The 21783-nt window shown below is 40.0% G+C and overlaps 3 protein-coding genes across 3 annotated transcripts in view; 1 reads left to right on the plus strand and 2 right to left on the minus strand.

Annotated features, from left to right (window-relative positions):
- dnajc5ab (DnaJ (Hsp40) homolog, subfamily C, member 5ab) overlaps positions 1–15088 on the minus strand; it is a 15621-nt gene extending 533 nt beyond the window's left edge. The window contains exons 1-5 of the mRNA XM_083895082.1: positions 14949–15088; positions 4240–4408; positions 3408–3621; positions 2622–2793; positions 1–2481 (exon numbers count right to left, since the gene is read on the minus strand). The exon at positions 1–2481 is cut by the window's left edge and continues 533 nt beyond it. Of these exons, the coding sequence (XP_083751208.1) occupies positions 2387–2481; positions 2622–2793; positions 3408–3621; positions 4240–4346 (588 nt within the window). The 5' untranslated portion in view covers positions 4347–4408; positions 14949–15088 and the 3' untranslated portion in view covers positions 1–2386. The remainder of the gene's footprint in view (positions 2482–2621; positions 2794–3407; positions 3622–4239; positions 4409–14948) is intronic.
- Positions 15089–15232: 144 nt separating this feature from the next.
- On the plus strand, positions 15233–19041 carry adrm1 (ADRM1 26S proteasome ubiquitin receptor). Its single transcript, XM_083895592.1, has 10 exons — positions 15233–15276; positions 15843–16083; positions 16227–16343; positions 16543–16762; positions 16987–17068; positions 17152–17273; positions 17483–17614; positions 17728–17885; positions 18164–18266; positions 18588–19041. The coding sequence occupies exons 2-10, from the start codon at positions 15874–15876 to the stop codon at positions 18674–18676; spliced, it is 1233 nt and encodes a 410-aa protein (XP_083751718.1). The 5' UTR covers positions 15233–15276; positions 15843–15873; the 3' UTR covers positions 18677–19041.
- An 865-nt stretch (positions 19042–19906) lies between these two features.
- lama5 (laminin, alpha 5) overlaps positions 19907–21783 on the minus strand; it is a gene marked incomplete at its 5' end in the record, with an annotated part of 90805 nt that continues 88928 nt past the window's right edge. Inside the window, 5 exons of the mRNA XM_083895505.1 lie at positions 19907–20069; positions 20850–20969; positions 21071–21164; positions 21262–21392; positions 21474–21633. Coding sequence (XP_083751631.1) covers positions 19921–20069; positions 20850–20969; positions 21071–21164; positions 21262–21392; positions 21474–21633 — 654 coding nt within the window. The 3' untranslated portion in view covers positions 19907–19920. The remainder of the gene's footprint in view (positions 20070–20849; positions 20970–21070; positions 21165–21261; positions 21393–21473; positions 21634–21783) is intronic.

The following is a 21783-nucleotide window of genomic DNA, read 5'->3' on the forward strand; positions in this document are numbered from 1 at the left end:
GTGGTTTCACAACAAAAAAAAAACCGAAACGGTTTAAATAGCTTTTAAAATCAATGTTAGTGGAAATATAAACCAACAAAAAGATAAGATTACAAAGCAAAACAAGGAGTTTTACAAGAACTGGCGATATTTCATCTGACAAATCTGTTACGTGAACAGAGAATTTGTGCAATTTTAAAGTGGAGACACGAATGAGAAATGATGCAGCTTAATATCAGTCTTCTTAATTAATCCCATGATATGTATACATACATAATGAGTGTGTTTTTGAGCGAGTAATCGAAGCCAGAAAAAAGCCTGTTTTTGGGTGCGTTTTCTTTTTTTTTTTTCTTTTTTAGAAAAAGATCTTTTAACTGATTACACAAACAACAACAACATTTCTATATTTCTATGTAGCAGAGCTGGAGAGCTGTAATCTTTAATGCATTTGTTTGATTGTTAGAAACTTTTCCAGGTGCTATGGTTTTTAGTATCTACAAAAAAAAAAAAACTGTTGCCGTATAAACAATTAAGACTTTGGATATGGATATCCTCCCTTCATTAACAACATAAATAAGGAAAACTAAATCTACAGACGGAAGAAAACCAACTCCAAAAAATACAGTGGAAATCTATACATTCATACAACACGACACATGGATATTTTTTTTACTTACACACATAAACTGGAAAATAAAAGTAAAATGGGGCTCACTCAGTGTATATCTGTGTCCTTCTCTGGGACAGAAAGCAGTCGCTCATGTATGGTTACATATGTCTGTACCAATAACACTGACTCCTACAGCACACACATGCAGCTTTCAGGGAACAAAGAGGTGAAAAAGAAGAAGAAGAGGAGGGCAGAAAGATGACTGTCAATCAGTAATAACCAATAATAATGATGAGAGTAACTCACTAACAGGTGTCCTGTGATGGAGAAGGGAAACACGCCTGTCACAGTCAACAATCAAGCAGCTGGTGTTGCTTTTCATAATACGTCTGCTCCGTCATGTGTCACACGTGTAAAAGACGATCGTCTCCCAGCAGCTGCACCGTTTAGTTTGCAGTCGTCGAGTCTGAGGACTGATGCGGTTTTTTGCAGCCGAAACCATTCTTGGTCAATCACGCAGAATAACTGCACTGGGTGACGGAGAGACGCCGAAGCTGGCTAAATGCCACACTCATCAAACTTAATTACTTTCATTATTTTTAGAAATCTCCGCCCTGGTGCTGCTTTGTGAGAACTTGACAGTTGGGTAAAGGTCATCCCCCCCCCCCCTCCGCTGCAGTTACCTCAGAACTGAGACACGATGACCTCGCTGAACCCAAGTCAAGTGAACAGACACTTTCATTCATTTTGTTTGATTTAGGAGAAGTAGGGAGGGGGAATGGGATCAATGCCAGTGCGACTCCTGTCAAAGTTGGGTGATTTGTGATTGTGAAAATAATTGTTAGCTGCAGCCATAAACTACATAAAAGCTGAGCTCTGCTTATTAGCTTTCTGTCTGAGTATGAATGATATCTTTTGGTGTTACTGATCAATACTTCTGTAATAACCTTTCGACATAATGTACATCAAGTGATCTGAACCTTAAAGAGTCTGTTTACAGCCTCTGGAAAACCTGACCAATCAAAGGGCAGGTGAGAAAGACAGAGGACGTTCCTATTGGCTGTCTCCTCCTCATCCACTTTTTCTTCTCTTTTCACCTCAGATTCAAAACTTAGAGGGAAGAATTTTGGGTGAAGCTGTGGTGCTCAGGCTAACCGCTAAAGTGATAGTGAGTACTGTTTGCTGGTGTATGTGTGGTATAGATCATTAAAATCTGTCCAGTAATTGACCCAACGACTAAGCCCCGCCCTCAAACACACACGGGCCAATCAATCAGAGACCTCCATAGAAAAGCACTGGTTGCTGTCACTTCTCTGTGGGTTTCTGGTGAACGCAACTTTGTGTCACTTTGCAGCAAACAATAACAACGCTAACTAATGTTAACTAATCACCTATAACAATATATTATGATTAGCTCAGCAGCTGTGCTGCTCATGATGTCATCATTTAAACCTCTGACACTTCTGCTGATATGGACAAGCTACGTATCGTTAGCTCAGTTCAACGCACATTAAAAACAACATTTTCAAATTAGTCAAACACACTAAGCATGTTATAAAAGCACCCACACTGTGCAACGGTAAAAGATCGGTATTCAAAGACAACATAACTAAACTAAAACTAAACTCTATAAAAGCCCAGAGTCCACAGGAGTTCATTTGTGTATTTGTACACATTAGTCACTACGACTTTCATTTGAGGCATAAAACTCCAATGTACAGCACAGAGGGGGGTGGGACTTAGACACGGGTCAATTATGGTGGAATCTGAGTGTAATTGTCAGGTGTGTGTGCTTCTTTAGTATGCCTCGGTCCTGTAGCTTTGGTGGGCATCGGATGTGAGCTGGGTGGTTTCTGAAGCGGAGGATGGCTGCAACACAATTGGTTCCCCATCTGAGAATGAAACACAAACACACACATTAGGAAGCATGCAACCCAAAACAATGTTATATTAGTTATATAAATACAAAATAAGTGCTTAAAAAGTAATCCGCTCTTGGTCGAAGCGTTGCGAGCCTCAGCGCAGGGCTTACCTCTCTCGTCAGCGGTCATCTGGGCCTCCAGGTCTTCAGGCGAGACATAGAACTCAGGATCCTGGTCCATGGGTGGCCGAGGTTTACATTTACCACAGCAACAGTTACAGCAGCAACACAGGCAACAGCAGAAATAACAACCTGTGGCCATGCAGCAGAACACGAACAAGGCCTGTGGGATACACAAGGGAGGGAGAACAAACATGTTTCACATATCTATACACTGTTACTGCAGCTTGGTCTATGGCATGTAGTGTCATTTCATAATATAATCACACTAAATAATTTTTATTATTAACTTGCAGCTAACTTGGCGAACCTGTTTCCAAAGGTAAGCTAGCAAGGCTACGATTAGCATTAGCAACCTCATTATGCACAACGCAAATGTTTTAATTAATTTTTCGTGGCTGGTCATAACAGCTAGCTACGCTAATGCTAATAAAAAATGAAAACATTTGCATTGTGCCTAATGAGGTTGCTAATGCTAATCGTAGCCTTGCTAGCTTACCTTTGGAAACAGGTTCGCCCAAGTTAGCTTCAAGTTAATAATAAAAATCTTAGTTAGTCTTTACATTTACGTTCATTATTCTTATTTCTACATGTTTTTTAATAAAAGAGATAAAGGCCATTTTTCTGTTGAAAATATGGTCTTTGTTTAAATTACTCTTTTTGCTATTGTAAAAGACACATAGACAGAAAACAACACCAGAACAGCACTAATATGACTGCATGACTGCACATTCCATCAAAAACACAGCCCACAGGACCATGTTTCTCCCACCGTACCTTTGCCCACCAGCTGGACAAAACAAAGTAGGTGTTGACGTTCTCCTCTCCAAACTGCTCTGCGACATATAGCCCCAGCGAGCCGTATTTATCATAGATGTTCTTCTTGGTAGTGTCAGCCAGTATAGAGTGAGCGTTGTTGATTTCCTTAAACTTCTCAGCTGCGTCTGGGTTGTCTGGGTTCTTGTCTGGGTGAAACTTCAACGCCAGTTTCCTGTAAAGAAGAACACGGGGAATGAAGGACTTGGAAACAACACCGTGACGCCATGACAATAGCATGTGTTCCTGTCAGTCAGTTTAATGCAACACTGTTGAGAGTGTAGCGGAACACTGCTGTATGAAACAGATTAGCTCAATTACGTAATTGACTATTATAATGATCCATCCTTCATCTACGGCTTGTCCTTGTCTGTTCCTTACAGAGATTTCTTCCCGTTTAAAGGCAGTTTTTTCTCTCCACTGATACCAAGCACTTACTCATTGTGTTCTTGTTGGGTTTCTCTCTAATAATTGTGTTTCTACTGCAGAAAGAAGAGAACACATCTCGCTATTGAGTGTGCACCTGTTCACACACACACTTCTGCAGGAGCATCTGGATATATTTTCATAATGTGGACTCATGAGACCAACACAGATGCTAGATTTATTAGCTCACCTCACAATCATTTGTATCTAGAAAAAAACCAAGCTGTGTTTTATCGCACACCCACTTGCAAATCATTAAATTAACTCAATTTCTGGATCAATTTGAAGAGTTACAGGTATACAACGCCCTCTAGCGGTGTAAAAACGAACAAATGACTTTTGAAGTCCCTGGTGGGGAAGGTTCTACCTGTAACATTTCTTGATGTCCTCAGTAGTAGCGTTCTTGTCGACTCCCAGCACAACGTACAGTGATTCTCCTGATGTGGAGAGAGTTCTCTGTCTCTGGTGGTCCATGGTCTCTTACTCTCTCTCTCTCACTTGCTCCCTCAGTAATAAAACGTCTCACCCCGTCACACCTGTCAGGTACAAAGACAAACAGGGAATTAGCACAAACGATGACACAAACGAGTTGGAGATTAAATTTAAATTATTGTGTTTACCATTTACTTAACTCCATTTTTGCACATATTTTAGGTTGAAAAAAAAATCTACAGATTTATCTGCTTTGTCTATAGATGTCTAAATGCTCCCTACAATGAAAGATGACATCTTCAAAATGTCGTGTTCTAAAGTGAAATATAGAAACAGGCAACAACAATCATTTGGTATTTTTTTGTGAATGAATGAATGAATGAATGCCTTTCTTGGTCATACAACATGACACTATGGACTTATGGACAGACAAGGCATCTGAAAATGTTATTTTTTTCAATAGTAGCTGCTGCTTGATTGACAAAATGATTAGTTCAAGAAATTAAGCCTCAGACACAAAACAGAAAAAAGTTATGGTTTTGCCATAATTATTATCACCACACAAAATTCAGACAGCGTAAACAGAACTGAAGCTCTGTCACAAAGAGGCCTCCTGTCATCAGTTGGCAGAGGTCTACAAATATATTAGAGAGAAGAGAGAACAGAGACATTTTCTGAGGGTAAAATGAGTAACAGACAGTGACATCTACACCTGGTAATACTTCTTTCTATTAAAGTTTAATTTTTCTAAAGTATTTCAAGTCACTATGAGGTCATTTTTGCTACAGCAAACGGCAAATAAAGTAAGACTGATAACATTTAACCATCTAAATTATAGAAGGCTTCTTATCCAGTAGTTACATAGTCACATAAACTTTTTTTTGTCTCAAAGTTCAGTGTAAGAAATGACTTATTACTTCACCACTGCAAATATCCATATCTAAGATGCTCCATTTCTAGTATCTGTGGTTCTTTTTCATGATACTGCTGATATACTGTAGATTGTATGTTTATAGCATGCAGTGTTAGCCGTATACTCAAACGCACAATATAAACAATTAAAATATTTTAAGTGTAGTAAAAAATATAAACGGCACCATAGTCTGTTCACTGATTGAAGACATGATGGAAAATAACACCAGCTGTAGGGTAACATGGTTTATGTGTACATGATCAGAAACTTCCGACAGGGAACTTTGGTACAGTGAACTTTGAACTGCAGAGGGCAGTATTGCACCTCTTAGTGTACAGCCTGCTGGAACTTAATGGAAAAAGAAGGGGAAGGAGGAGAAGTAAGCTGATTATAACCCACGCAAGAGTTCCGAGAACAAACTGGCAGCTAAAATCAGGAACTACTTATATCATTAATCTGTATTTTTTTATATACTTATGGCGTAAGTTCAGGATTTCTGAATGTGGAAGGAAATCCACACATAGGCATTTGAACTTGACAGCAACTGCACCTCCGTGCTGGCTGATGCAACCCTGTCAGACAGCAGGTGTAATGGGGGTTAGCAGGCATAAGCCAATTCACCTTTACAGACACTAAACCAGACTGCTAGACTTAAATTAACAACAGGATACTGAGCTTCACACTGGACCTGCACCTTTGTGATGAGCAATAATAAACACTGTGATTCATGAGCACCACGTTGCAATAGTAGAATGATTTCCCTCTCAGGCATTTAGATAAGCTTTACACATGTAATAAAACATAACATGTGGTCGGCCATTAAGGAGATTTTAAGGGTTACAATGTTTGATTTTATTCTAGCTTTTGCATTAGTTACAAATTAATTTTTTATAGCTTGTCAGATTTGCTCAGTCTTTTGTTCCAGCAAGGTTGAAGACATTATCTTCAACCTTTAGCTACAATATCAGCCATGTTGATAACGATGATGATGATGACGTGTTTGTATGTTGTTACCTCTTTTACCACTTTTTCTGACTAAAACACTGACCATGTCGTGACCAGTAGTCCTCATAATGAGATAGAACCTCATTTCTGAGGAAATTGTTAGGCTTCGGGCTAAGATTTGAAATGTGATTAGAGTAAAATTAAGGTTAGGAATTAACTGGCTGTGGTTAATGCTAGGGATAGTGCTTGGTTTTTTGGTTACTGAAGTCAATGGAGAGTCCTTAAAGGATAGTTGTGCAAACATGCATGTATGTGTGTGTGTGTGTGTGTGTGTGTGTGTGTGTGTGGCTGTGACTGGGAGGAGGTCACTGTTAGGAGATTTGAGAATAATCTTGAATAAACAAGAAGTGAAAAAGGAAGTGTGCATGAGGACACTGTCTGGAAATATACACCTTATACAAACAAACTGTGGGGATATTTTCTATTCCCTTTCTAATTATGTGTTATCAATTCTATTAATAACACAACTCTATAATAAAGTACAGAGTCAGCCATTTGTTTCTCTAAAGCTCTATATAGCACCAAATGGCTGCTATTGCCATGGCAACCCCACAATGCTGAGAAAATGCCATGCCTCACAGCAGATTGATTTAACACATCCCTAAATCCAATCCACTACTATGCTTTGGAATAACCAGTCACAACACAGATAAACCTCCCACGTGACTGAGATTAAACCAATGAGGGCGATCCATCTGTACACCAGGGATTACCAAGATACTACATGGAGGGATGACGTGTGAGTGTGCATGTGTGCTTACGCCTGGCTGGAGCAGTGACAGAGCTAAAAGAGACATTTATTGGAACGTACAGAGAGACGGTGAAAATGAACACATGCTGTAGTGAGGATGACACCACGCCATCTGTGTCTTCAAGAGTGAGACTGAATGTACGCTTTTACACCCGAGTCTTCCGTTTGATTTGATTTTGTTCAGGTTTATCGTATAAAGGTTTCTCACTGAGCTACAAAGCTATAATAATCTGAGCTCACTGGGCTGCACACTCATCTGTAACCCCCGCTGCTTTTCTTTATTCTGAGTAACCTACTCCGCTGGTTGCAAAAATAACTTTGTTTGAAGTATGGAAAAAATGATCCTGCTTCTTACTTGATTTAAAACATTTTCCTGAGGAATTGATGACTCAGGAGAGAGGTCTCCCTAGTTTCAGGTCATGTAAATCATTTTAGATGATGAATTAGTCTCAGGGCACCACCATCTTTGTTGTTTTAATGTCTGTCAAAGTCTGTGATTATTGGCATTTGGATTGGAATGACATGACATGAAAGTTGGCCTTATATACAGTGTAAGCATATATAAGTCTTAGTTTAACTTATACAATATGTCTACGTAATACTTTAGGAAGTCTTGAATAAACCTAGCTTTTAATCAGGTTCCAATCTAGAGCTCAGAGAGTCAGGGCCATGCTACTGTCCAAGTGTAAGTCACTCAGAAGCTGTCATATTTTTTCCCCCCAGAAACATTATCATTAATTTAAAACTGCATACCAGTTTCTGGATGTGTTCCAATTAAGTGATTATACTGTATGATCATTACAGTATTGCTAAAACTATAATACCAATGGACTTTTGTACTGCATGAGGTGACACCAGGGCAAATCAGGTACAAGTTGAAAATATATATAAAATCCTCTGCCACATTAAACATTTCTGTATAGTGATTGTTAGGTTTAGAACTATCTTACTAACTTTTTTTTTTTTTAATTACTGTGCTGATTGATCATAGTTGCTAATAAATATTCATTGATACTCAAATCTTAGACTTCAACTAACTTATGGGAGTGGTAAACAGTCACTCACTGCTACCTTTTCCTTTGTCCAATCAAAATTAAAGTACTGTAATATCAGTAAGTGCTGACTTTAACGTTGCTGCTAATGTTTTTTGTTTAATTAAGCCGTTTGTCTATGACGGATCATCGCTGCTCCCAGTCATGAGGAGAGATCTGTGTGTGTCTCTGTGACAGTCTGATGTCTGTCTGTGCGGGGCTAGCACTCACTCTCTCACACTCTAGGGCAGCGAGAATCCCACAGACACAGGCCTGTACAAGCTATCTCATCAAACACCTAAAGTCCATCACGTTCAGACTAAAAATGCACAGTGTTCGGCGGCTTAGCCCGAAGCACGTCTCCCGTGTCCCCCTGTTATGCTAGGAGGAACCCATGATGAGTCACTGAAACATTGCAAATGCAAACATGAGCTAATAGTCAGTTAAAAGATAAACTATCTGTTAATGTGGTCTGTCCGAAAGGGTTCCAACACCTGTCATTCAGAAAACATAAATATTTTATATGTATTGACCGAGTCTGAGCACAGACCTCTTTCAAGAGTTAATTAAAATAAAATGAATGGCCAAATTGAATTTATGAACATTTATCCATGTTACTAGGGATGACACAATACCACTTTTTCCATGTCTAATACACATATGACAAACTAGAGTATCTGCTGATACCGAAATCAGTCCAATACAGTCATTTTAGACCTTATAAAAACTATGAAGCGTTTACACTGTGTGAATGTGATATACAGGATTTCTGACTGGTATTGAATTTTACATTTTATGTTATAAATAGGTATTCAGTTTGCTGTTCCTTTCTTGTATCATAAGAGTAACTGGAACTGGCAGTGTGTTCTCTAAAACATGATTGTTAATAAGCATATTAAAACATTCTGTAAAGAAATATTTTCTCTAATTAAAATAAAAGTCTCAAATAACTGCATCAAAATAGAAGCATTTTAGTTCTCCTAAAAAAAATAGTTAATTATTTATTCATTTTATCCATTCTACTAAAAAGAACCAATAAGAATACTGTTACAGCACCATATGAATTTGTGGTGTCAAAGAAAAGTAGTAGTAGTTTTAATATCTGACATTCCGAGTCAAGGAAACTCAGAACTAAATTGTTGCAGAAAAACAGCAAAATCAGGGAAAGCGTGCAGCGTCGCTTACCAGCCAAGCAGCTCAGGCTTCAAGTGACTCAGCATCACGTGCATGGCACAGTAACACTAACACTAATTGTTGCCATGAAATCAAAGCTGGATTCAGACATTCCTTGAATTAGCAGCGATTTAAGCGATGCTCACCGATCTGTTTTACAATTTACACGACAAGTAAAGCACATTCTTATTGTAACTTGCTGTATGTGACCTTTTTTCATGCTAAATGTTCAATTTCTGCCAAAGATGGCACTGTCTCCATTGTATATACACATAATGACTTGATGCCTGCTTGAATAATAAAGCTAAAACAACATATAAAGAGACAGTAAGTTTGCAATACCTGGCTCTTTTGGAACTGTACAGTATACTGAACTGTGTACATGAATTGAATACACTTACATCTTCAGGAAATTAGAGGAAGGAAGTGACTCAATAATGGGGAAAAAAATGTGGCAAACACTTGATGCATCACATCATGTGCTTTGTGTGTTGGGGAAGTGAGCACTGACGTTCTAACCATTAAAACAGCGTGACCGCTTTTCTGGCTTTGCTGAATGCTTGGTGTTTATTTGTCCACAGGATCCACTTCACTGTGATGTGAGTGAGCCCACATGAAGGTACGCAGATGGAATTGGGGCATTTTTTTTCAACATTAATTAATGCTGGCATCAGAAGTAGTCAGATTGATGCTGTAAAGGGCAGGCATGGCAGAAGAAACACTAATGCTATTGTGTCACACATCATGTGCTCAGAAAATCACTCTGTAGCAGCAATATGTGGCATTTGTTTGGTTCAGAATTAACAAGCAAAGCCTGCAACTGAATGGAAACATGACTGACCTCTGAATCAAAGAATGGAATACTCACTATTTGTATAAACGCAAAAAATATTCACCCCTGAATACCTGGACAATCAAACCTTCTGGAAACACGACTGACCTCTAAATAGAAAGGAGCTACAGGTGGCTGAGACAATAAGACATGACCGTGTTCCCCTAGTCTGAACTTTTTCACTTTTACTGCTGCTCAGTGAAGGCATGGATCATTAGCAGGCTTTGGTCACTACATGTATACATCCAGCTTTTAACATCCGTCTACAGTTCACCTGAAAAAAAAAAAAAAAACACAACCCCACACATGCCTTCAGTTTATCATCGCTACTTTGGCAGGCAACCAATTTATCTATCAACAGTTTTTTTTCAATTGGCTGGTATATTCAAATTGTGCCACAAGAGCCAAAAGACAAAACAACAGATTTCTTTAATCTTTTTAGTAAGAAAAAACTACCAGAATACCAGAATATATTAACTCCTCTCATCACCCTTGTTACATGATCACGCATTTCGCACTGCTCCCTCTCTCTTTCAACATTACACCTTTATCATCACTTCCTCGTGAACTTGTCAGACCATCTCTTGCTCTCTTTCCTCATTCTTAGATGGATGACAATGTATTTTTTCCTCTTGCCCCATTTTAAACATGATTCTTGTCTTCTCCTTCAATGTCTTTAAAGCTTTAGCTCAAATGTAGTCTGCTTCGCATGCGTCCTCTTCTTCCTCCTGATTTCTCCATATAAATTTGCAACAGTATTAGAACATGATCGATGCATTATTGAATTAATGCTGATACATCTAAAAAAAATGTGTTTTCTACAGCCAACTTTGCTTTATAAATATTTGTAAATATGGATGACAGACATCATTTAAAAAGAAAAGAAAGAAATTGTAATTGTTGACATCATTATCATATAATCACCAACAGCAGCCACACCATCCTCCACAGCTCCTTCCTCACCACTCAGATGATAATCTTTAAGTGGTCCTCCGGGAACCAGAGCTAAACTTATGGAACGGATTAACAAATACTGCTTTAATAAAAGAGCAAAATCACCAGTCTAAGTCTTCCTCAGGGACCCAATTGGATCACAATGACTATGAATACTGAAAAGGCAACAATGACACAGAAAGACATATGAATATTCTCACATTACCCTCACTTGGTGTCCTGAGGTTATATGCAAATCAAGGTTCACACCGAAATACAAACAGAGAGACGAACAGTTACAGAAGTAAGTCAGTCAGGTTGTTGACTGTGTGCAGCTCCATATTCATTCAATTAGCTCGGGTTACAGTCAGACACACACGCACTCAAACGCACATGCAGCCCCCTGACCATCAATAGCTTGTAATGTGACCAGGACCTCATTGTCATAGCACAGTAAATACAGCTGTCTCTCTGACACACACACACGCATGCACACACACACAAACACACGACACATTTATGTCAGATGCGTGGGAGCATTTGGAGAATTGTTACACTGTAAAAAATGGGAAATACGTTGGTTTATATATATATATACATATATATATGTATATATATATATATATATATGAAGTAGTGGAATGTTGTTTGGCTGTTAGGTTAGGCCTTGTGGATTATCTTGAAAGTGGAACTGAAAGTCAGGCTACCTTTGACTTAGTTGTTATCATGCTGTGTGATCATCAGACATGAACTCAGAGTACAACGATTATGCACATTATTCATAGCACATGTTACCTCCTGTATACAGTTCTGTACACAAACCCTGGCACAGAGATTCGCCGATGCTCACAGGCCGATCCAATTCATTAGCTGATGTCGAATCGGCCGTCTCAAAGGACACACAGGATGTGTGCTAACCAGACTGTGTAAGACATTACAGTAATGACATGGATACTGCCAAGTTAGCGCTGACTGAGCAAACCTTTGACATGTAAAATAAAAGACAGAAAATGTGACGCTGCTGGAGAAGGACCATTGATGGTGAATATTTGACAGCCCAACGTGACTTTCGATCATAGGCCTGTTACACCGCACTGTTTAAAGAACACACTCATGACAAGACTCATGACCTGGTGGTAAGCGGCTACCCTATCTGGTTAAAAACAAAACAGGAATCTGTGGTTTCTAGGCTTATGATATACTGCATAGCTTCATACTTGGGGAACCATGTATAGTTTTACCATTTTATTTACTTACAGTGAGACAAATTAAATGCATTTTGCCATTTTACATGCTCATGAAGAACCAAGTAACAGCGAGCTCAAGCAGCAGCAATTTAAGAATGACACAGGCCTCTAAAGATGATTCACCGCTAAAGTAAAACTACATTACAGTACATACATTCACTGAAATGTTACACTTTAATATATTCATCTGTTTATGTACATGCAGTAGTGATGCGACTCCCAATTGCACGAACATGGTTGTAACATACATACGTACACTGGTGTTAGTCAGGTAAAACAATAATTTATTTTTCTAATGTTATGTGAACCTACCGACTAATGATTACACTTTATAAAAACTAATAAGCAGCAAAATTCGGGTCAACTGGCCATAAATCAAGTGGCTGCTGTGTGCGCAAAGCTCAGATCCCATGATCCTCTAGTACTGTTGTGATTCTAACGTGGTAGACTGAATACGAACCAGCACGTCAGCCTTCCTACATGAGGATACAAATATCAATACCTAATACCAGTGAGCCAAAGTAGGAATCAGCTGGGGGATAATTTTAGGTTTTCAAGGGCTGCAGCATTGACACCAACAGGAAACTGTTACACAAGCACCACAGCCAAATGACGCTTGAGAAGTTTAGTACGGGCACAACAAAATAGACTAATGACACAGCTGTTTCCAAGCATTAATAATTCATCTCTTTAGATTTGCATAGGCTTCAACACCACCTTTCCAAAAATGGATAATTATTTAACAACCAAAACCAAATAAAACATTGGACAATTAACATTATTACATATTTTGCCACATATTAAATTATATATACTAGCAATATCATAGAAAATATATTAAAAAGTACTCCAATTTGCTGGATGAGAACATCCACCCAGAAGCAACAATAGATATATTGTTACTTCCAAACAGCCACAGTGGGGAGAACTTGGCGAGTTGAAAAAAAGTATCAGTTTGAATGGAAGGCTCTGGGAAAATGACCGTAGTCCTCATTTGATTTAAAACAGAAATAAACATTTTCGCAAGGAGTAGATGGTTGAGTTAAGGGTCTTCTTCAAAAACAAAGGGTGTTCCCGTTTAAAGTAACGTAGAAGATTAAGCATGATGGCACATACGAGTACGTGGACAAGACACCAGTGCGATTGACAGCATGTATCGTCCAATAGGTGCCTGGCTGCAGGTGGTGTCTGTGAATTTACGGTTGCAAAGCCCTAATTTGGTGCTGGCCAAAAGACAAATCTCGAGGATTATTATTCTTATGATGTCATTACCTGTTTTCACAAGAGTAATAAATGGAGTAATTGGTATTGGGCAAAAAAGAAGCTATTGTCCTTAAAGGTGAACTGAACGACATTACGCTTTTATTGTAGCTGCAGTGTGACTCCCCCCCGACTCCTCTGTTATCTAGATGTAACCTGATTTAATGTGACTGGCCTTCATGAGTCACCGATGACCACGTCTACCAGAGCTCTTAGTGGTGACATCATTAACCATCTTTTGTTTCAATTTACTCATACAATACACATACAAAGCAGCTGACTCGGACAGATCATATGCTTTGGTTAAATGTTTACCAGGTTATGTGCAGTAAAACAGAACTGATCAACGATATGAATTTTTAATTCTCCAACTTGTTTGAAAAGGACACTCGTTAATGCAACATACGCATCATTTAAGTACTTGATGATGAAAACATAATGGATCACATTTCAGAATTCACTGAGGCTTTAGGCTGAATTACAGGGTCTGTTCAAACACTCTTCCATCTGTCTGGTTGGAGATGCACTGCTCCAGATAATATCATGCTCTAAATGGGCTTGGACAATATCTGGACATGGACAACCACAGTATGGTTAGATACTGACTCACATTAGAGTGGACTGCAAATGCAGGGTCATATTTTTCTCATGATCAATATTTCAAGAGACTATTTCATACAAATGGAAACACACAAACTATAAAGATACAGTTCAAAAGAGTCCAGCCTGACTGGACTTTACTATGGAGCAATATTTGGACTTATATCTTATTAAAAGGACTTCAACTGCTAAAGCTTCAAATAGTTAGGACAACCAGGGCCAAAACGATAACGTTTTATGAATTGAACATGTTCTGCCATGACATCACACATTCACTCTCAGCCAATTCACCACCTGCCACTGCCGAGTCACATCATTTAGGGACAGAAAAAAAGACAACCGTTCCAATACAGCGATTTCAGATTCACGAGTAAGCAAACCAGTATTAGAATCCCCCACACTATGGACAATAAAACACAAATAATTCTGTGTATTTAGTTCCCATCGACTTGGGAATGAAGTTGCATCTGTCTCTCCATTAGAGATAATCATTTAAAAAACACACACACACACATTGTTCCCTCACTTGGCTACAATCAGCAAATCCGGATTTATCCTGTAGTGTCTTCTCACCCCAGACTAAATCGGTCATGTATGAACCCACAATAATCCACATGACGCCCCAGGTTCTGAATCGACGCCACTGCTTTAAACGCACGTCTCTCGGTTCGTTTCATTTTCAGAACTTGAACATATCGGTCGGCTCGACAACCAAAGCAGATAATCTAGGCACCGCGCACACACACAGCATCCATGTTAGTTAGCACTTCCATAGCATCGCTTTCCCGGAGCGATGTGCCTGGTTTGAATTAGGCAGCTAGCACTTAGCTTGCTAACTAATCCAAGGGCAGCAAAGCTGACTAATGTTAGCACCCTCGCTAACTGTGCGCGTTTCTTACCTTTTGTTAAACCACGGGCAGACTGGCTCCTCTACTTCTTTTAAACGAAGCGAGTTTTACGCTACTCGCATCCCAGTTTGGCTTTCCTCTCCGCCGCTAAATCATTCAAAACAGCCGGTAGTACGGCCACAACGTACAGCTACAACGGGAGGTAACAAACTGTCAATCCGAGCTCAGCAGTCGAACGGAATCCCTCCCACTCTCCGTTTGCGCGCTCCCGCCCACAGCAGGCGCGGCCACGACATAACAGGAAGTTAACGACGTTACTAGCGAGCGACGAAAGGGAGAGAAAAGACTTGTCCGTCAACTCCGCTTTTATAAACTTCAGGTTTGTGAACGCGATTCATTGGTAAACATTCAATTCACACGCTTCTGCAAGACGATCGTTTTCCGTACACAAAGTTCACTGGTGTTTATATATTTTAAACAAGGGAAGCTTTGTCAATCGGAACACTTTGGCCTTGGTCGCTTGATGGTTTAGCCTCGTCATGGGCTAATGTTAGCATTGGAAGCGAGAACTCCACACGGCTAGCAGTGACTTTTGTTAGCTTCGTTTTCAAATATTATTGTATGTATGTATATATATATATATATATATATATATATACATACATACATACATACATACATACATACATACACACATATGTATGTTTGTGTGTATATAATGTGTATATATATATATGTACAAATATATTACAAGTATGCATACTTGTACTTACTATTTGAATGATTATTCATATATATGTGTGTATGTATATATTATTGCATTGCAAATCAAATGTGGATCACTGAAGACACAGGTGATTCTCTGTGGCGAACCTGAGGGTAAAAGCTGAAAGACAGAAAAAAAAGTATATCATTTTTATACATTTTTATTTTTCTTCTTCTCAGTGATCGGATCAGTTCGCGTAAAGATCTGAACATGTCGTCAGGTGCTCTCTTTCCAAGCTTGGTGAGCGGCTCCAGGGGAAGCTCCAGCAAGTATCTGGTGGAGTTTCGTGCTGGTAAAATGACCCTGAAAGGAAATGTAGTGACACCGGACAAACGCAAAGGTACGGTGTACGTCCAGCAGTCTGACGACTCCCTGATTCACTTCTGCTGGAAGGACAGGACGACTGGTAATGTTGATGATGTGAGTAACATAACTTTTTTTAATCATAAAACCATAAGACAAAAAAAACAACCGTCAGTGAGTGTGGACCCCATTTCTGACTTCACAAACCTGAAGTAATCGGTGTAGCTTGGTTTTATCATGTTTTGTCCTTCATGCTCCAGGACCTCATCATTTTCCCAGACGACTGTGAATTTAAGAGGGTGAGTCAGTGCACCACCGGACGTGTCTATGTGCTGAAGTTTAAAGCAGGCTCCAAGAGACTGTTCTTCTGGATGCAGGTGAGAGAAAGATGCTCCTAATGTACTTTTTAAGGGGAAAAGAACACGGGGATGTCTGTATTTTAATTCTAAATAAACATTGATGAAAGGGATCAAAGTGCACTTCATTGTTAAACTTCCTTGTTTTGTGCACATTAAGAAAGACAGCACATTTAGCACTTGTTTCAAGAATTTCTTTTATGTTTTTTTTATTAATCAGGAGCCTAAGACGGACAAAGATGAGGAACACTGTCGTAAGGTGAATGAGTACTTGAATAATCCCCCAATCCCTGGAGCACCAGGTAGCGGAGGCGGCAGTGGCCATGAGCTCTCTGCTCTCGGAGGAGAGGGAAGTCTGCAAAACCTGCTGGGAAATATGAGCCACAACCAGCTGATGCAGCTGATTGGACCAACCGGTCTAGGTGGACTAGGTGGATTGGGTGAGCACAGTTTAAACTCTCTAACACACACACACAAGAGTTTTGGCAACAAAGTTTAAACCACATCATTGGAAACATTAAACTGTCAGTGATAGCCCTGAAAAAGTAAATTAAATAACTCATCATAAAACTGAAATAATATTACATTGTCCTTCCACTCTGCCCAATATGTATGAATTAAAGAAAGTTTGTGACATTTTTTGATTTGTTTGTGTTTGTCCAAGGTGGTCTGGGAGCTCTTGCAGGACCAGGTCTTGCCAATTTACTTGGTGGTGGAGGACCTGCTACAAGCAGCTCCTCATCCAGGTGAGAGTGAACATTTACCTTCTTTGATAAAGTCCACGTAAGTCCCATTTCTTACCTTAACTTGGTCCTTTTCTGCCCTCCAGTTCTCGTAGCCAGTCTGCAGCAGCCACTCCTTCATCAGGCGCAGCACCGAGACAGAGCTCCTCTCAAGCCCCCACTACTCCTGTGACTCCTGCTGCCTCAGCTGTGTCGCCTTCCACACCAGGTACATTAAATACAGTGCTGTGTCATTGTGTGGCCCATGAGTGCAGTGCACTTCTCCCTCTCTTGTGCGAGACCCCATGCTGCAGTGACATAATAACAAATGTGCACCTTATGTGACCTTTTAAAGAAAATCCAGTGTTTTTTTTTATTATTATTACCAGTTTATTCACATTGTGTGACTGAAGAGCTCTTCACGCCTCCTTTATGCAGCCGCTGCTCAGACTCCTGTTGCCCCAGCATCTGCTGGAAGTCCTTCACCCCATCAGCCCATTCAGCTTAGTGACCTTCAGAACATTCTCGCCACCATGAATGTCCCAGCGGCGGCTGCTCAGGGATCAGCAGGTAGGAGTCTGAGCTGATAGAATAGAGAGTGATTTTTGGTATGAAGCATCATTAAAATGAAGGAAATAAAAGGAGACAGAACAACCACCAACAGAACCTTCTCTCCTCTCCAGTGGACCTAGCAAGCGTTTGCACCCCAGAGATGATGGCTCCCATCCTGGCTAATGCTGAGGTCCAGCAGAGGCTCCTGCCCTTCCTTCCCAGTGGTGACAGTTTACCGCAGAGTACGGAGGAGATTCAGAACACGCTCAACTCACCTCAGTTCCAGCAGGTAGGAAAGAAGACCAATGCAAAGTGTCTCTACTGTAGGGATTGTGACCTGCAACCTTTGGCAGCACAAGTGTAAGACAAAAGATATCACAAGATCCCTGCTAATTAGGGTAGAACATGAGACAAAACATAATGCAGATGGATACCGGTCATCTTTATGTTAACAGTAAATATAACCTAGTCACACAAGTTGTTTAATGAAGACAAATATATTCATTCATTAGCTCTTTAATGATATCAGACCGGTTACTGTAATTTTTTTTCTCTCTCCTCCTTCAGTCGATGAGCATGTTCAGCAGTGCCTTGGCCTCCGGGCAGCTTGGCCCCCTCATGAGTCAGTTTGGTCTGCCGGCAGACGCTGTGGACGCTGCCAACAGAGGAGGTGAGACACACGCGCTACACTGTTTTGAGCTACTGGGCTTTTTTCCATCACGAAATCCAAGTGACTAAAGTCAATAACTACACGACTATTTTGTCATTCAGCAAATTAGATTGGCTTTAGTGAAACTGACTATTGTCACTTTCTAAATTGTGTGTGCTCCTGCAGAATGTAATGTTTTAATTAAAGGAACCTCTGCGTTTAATAATATGATTTAATTACTTACAATTACTACCAAAGTGACATTTAATGCCGTACGATACAACAGTGTTTTTATGACCATTTCTGTTATTAATTACATATCTGCCTGTGTCTGCTTCCCAGATGTGGAGGCGTTTGCCAAAGCCATGCAGGACAGTAAAGGAGACTCAAAAGAGAATAAAGATGACGACGAGGACATGAGTCTGGATTAGAGTCCAACCCTGCTGATCCTCCGCTGAGTCTATGAACTCCTGCGATTCCTTATCACCTCTATATTTCAGTACATTTTCCTTTAACCTCCTTCTTTTCATTGTTTTCTCTCTATTATTTTGTTCTATACCAAAGGCAGCACTCTGCTCCCACTCAGGATGAACATGACCAAATTGGCAGAGCCGTAAAAAACAAACCAAGTTAGGCCAGTCTGTTTAACTGTGTAACAGCTGTTTTGTTCTGACCAGTAGTTGTACTCTGAGAGGAGAGAGGCAGTTTTAAAAAGAATCGTGGGGGGATTAGATTGGGACTAAGAGCCTTATGTTTGATTTTTTTTTCTTTCTCCATTTCTGTTGCCACAGAAACGAGTGTGGATAAATTCATGCTCTTCTGTGATTCACTCATAATAAAAAAAAATAATCATACTGACATGGACAACGCAAGTAAGGGGTCTTTTTTTTTGGTGAACAGAAAGGAGAAGTGCAGATTGTATGAAAAAAAACAACTTTATTTATAAATGCATTTACAACACGTGAGTGAGGAGTGGGGGGGGAAAGCTTATTCTCTCTGAGATCTTTTTATAAGTGGTTATATAACATACACGCTTAACACACATTTGGTACATTGTTTACATTAGCAACAGACGAGAGATGAACAAGTTTGACAGGCACATCATGTAATAATGGGTATGTCGTTAACCACTTTAAAATACCACTTCAAAAATGTTTAATGTGTCCGTCTTTGTGTCTCAGACTAAATAAGTTCCGTCCTTCGAGGACATTTCTCAAACCTAAGTGTTCACAGTGTACTGACTCAGTAGGTATTAACATTCTCTGCTAGAGATGCACAATACATGGCTATGTACACATCCTGTACTTCAATAGATTCAATGTTCTTTTGGAGCTGTGAGACCAAATCCAAGTTATTTGTTTTTTTAAAAAAGCAAGACATTTCACGCTGTATGGTCTTTATTTACAATATACTACACATTTCAGACTTGATTCAAGATTGATACGATTCGGTATTTGAAGTCTCGTGTCAGTGCATCTCTATGTGCAGTTGTCACTGTCGTAGCACCCTGTAGCACAAAAACAACAAACCAAGTTCTATAGCGACGGCAAATTATAAAATATATATTTTTTCTCAAAATATACAATAAATATTAATATATATTTTAAATTAGCTACAGTAACATGACACCCACCACCAGTAATTTGTAGTCGGGAGGAGGGAATGTGTGTTTGGATTATATGTGTGGACAGCCCTGCGTGCCTACAGACCCGTGCACAGCGAGCGGTTTTGACAACATGGTGGGTCTGTGGTTGACCGTCGCGAGGCGGATGCAGCCCTGGAAAGGTGACAGGCCGATAGGTAGATCGGGAACTGTGATACCATCTGGTGGACAGAAGGAGGAGCAACATGTTACAGATAGAAGGGAGGAGGGGATTGAGAGCGACCGGGATGCCTCCCAGCAGCTCGAGCTAACTAAGGAGCGCCTTTATTAGAGTAAAACAAGGGTATGTAATGGAGGGTGTAAGGCACACATGAGCAGCATATGGCCCCCGAGTTGGACGTGAGGAGTCAGCTAAAAGGTAGTGTGTCTGATATGATGACGATGCACAGGATTTGTGGAGCACGGCTGCAAATACAGACCAAACCTTTCACTTTTTTCGCCTTCACAGTAAAAGCATTTTGGTTTTGATTTATTCATTTATGTTTTTTTAATTTTATTTCTCCACTAATTTATCTGTCTCATTGGATTAGGTTTGTATTTATTTATTTATTTTACTGAATTAATTAATTAATTTATTTTGTGTGTGAGTGCTATTTTATTTATTTGTTCCTTTTCTTTAGCAGAGTGTACTTAATCCTTTACTTACCACCGGACTGTGTTCACATGATAATCTATTGTATCGTCTTATTTCTCGGTGTGCAGACAATGTTCAGTGTTCCTATTATGTTAAAAGGAAAAACAATAGGGCAACACCTGTATTTCTGTACTGTGCTATGTAATTTGTCCCAAAATTAACCTTCATATAAAATGGGCAGTTAATCAAAAATATCACTACATTTTGTCAGTTGAATCAAAGAAGTAATTCCACAGGAGGAGCAAAAAACACACACATGGATTTGTGATGGTGGAAAATACAGCGGGGCGTGTCTGTGTGTACTCACCAGGTTTCCCTCCGAGGTAAACTGTCTCCTTGACCCCTGCAGAGCGGCTCTGCTTGGGGCCGACGCTGTGCTCACTGGCTGCGTCGACATGGAGCTGCAGGACGTTGTTCTTCTTCACCACTGTGGAGATGCACACACACACACACAGACAGACAGTGTTACAAAAGTGTTACAACAACAGGCCAGAGTAGTGCCAGTCACATGTTCAGAGGACAGGTCACCTGTGATTGTGTGCCAGCGTCCATTACATAGAGGCTCGTCGGGTGTGAAGGAGACAGAGAATTCACCTTTACCACTGTTTACTGAGACGATCACCTAAATACACAGCGTTTTAGGTCTTGTTAGCGTCAACAGAGAAAATCTAGACTCACTGATTGATTGCTTTTGCAAGCTCTCACTCGTGTATTCTCACCTCTCCCTGTTTGAGGAACAAACTAAGATGTTGCTCAGGTGACGTCCCAGCATGCAACAGCAACCCAGAGTCCGAGAGCGGTCGAACCTCTAATTTAATCTCAAGATCCCGACCCAGCACCAAGGACTCATCTGCAGGTAAAAAACAGAGATGATCGTCAGTCACAATCCAACAACACAGCAAACGAGTTCACGCGTAACAACAATAACTACCGATTGCAATGTGTCCTCCCTGTCCAGAGAAGTACACTCCAGGCTGAAGAGGGTTTTGGAAGCAGGGAACTGTTCCCTGACTGTGGGAGGGGCTTCCTGCAGGGGCCTCGTTCAGCTTCAGGTCCTTGACACAACCGATGAAACCACTGGAGCCTGGAGCCTAAAGTTTACAACCACAGAGTGCCTTTTAAACGTCATACTATAGTATGTTGTCCAAAATTTGACAACTTAAAAAAAATAAAATATTTGGTCCAAAATTTAACAAAAACGTCATACTATAGTATGTCGTCCAAAATCTAATCTAATCTAT

The sequence above is a fragment of the Microchirus variegatus genome (assembly GCF_963457635.1).
Source record: "Microchirus variegatus genome assembly, chromosome: 9".
In the NCBI taxonomy this organism is placed as follows: Eukaryota; Metazoa; Chordata; class Actinopteri; order Pleuronectiformes; family Soleidae; genus Microchirus; species Microchirus variegatus.

Bases quoted from the DNA above. Each gene is read 5' to 3' on its own strand.
- adrm1 (XM_083895592.1), top strand. From the start codon at position 15,874: ATGTCGTCAGGTGCTCTCTTTCCAAGCTTGGTGAGCGGCTCCAGGGGA. The intron at 16,084-16,226 runs GTGAGTAACATA...TTCATGCTCCAG, and splicing joins CGACTGGTAATGTTGATGAT to GACCTCATCATTTTCCCAGA. The intron at 17,615-17,727 runs GTAGGAGTCTGA...TCTCCTCTCCAG, and splicing joins GGCTGCTCAGGGATCAGCAG to TGGACCTAGCAAGCGTTTGC.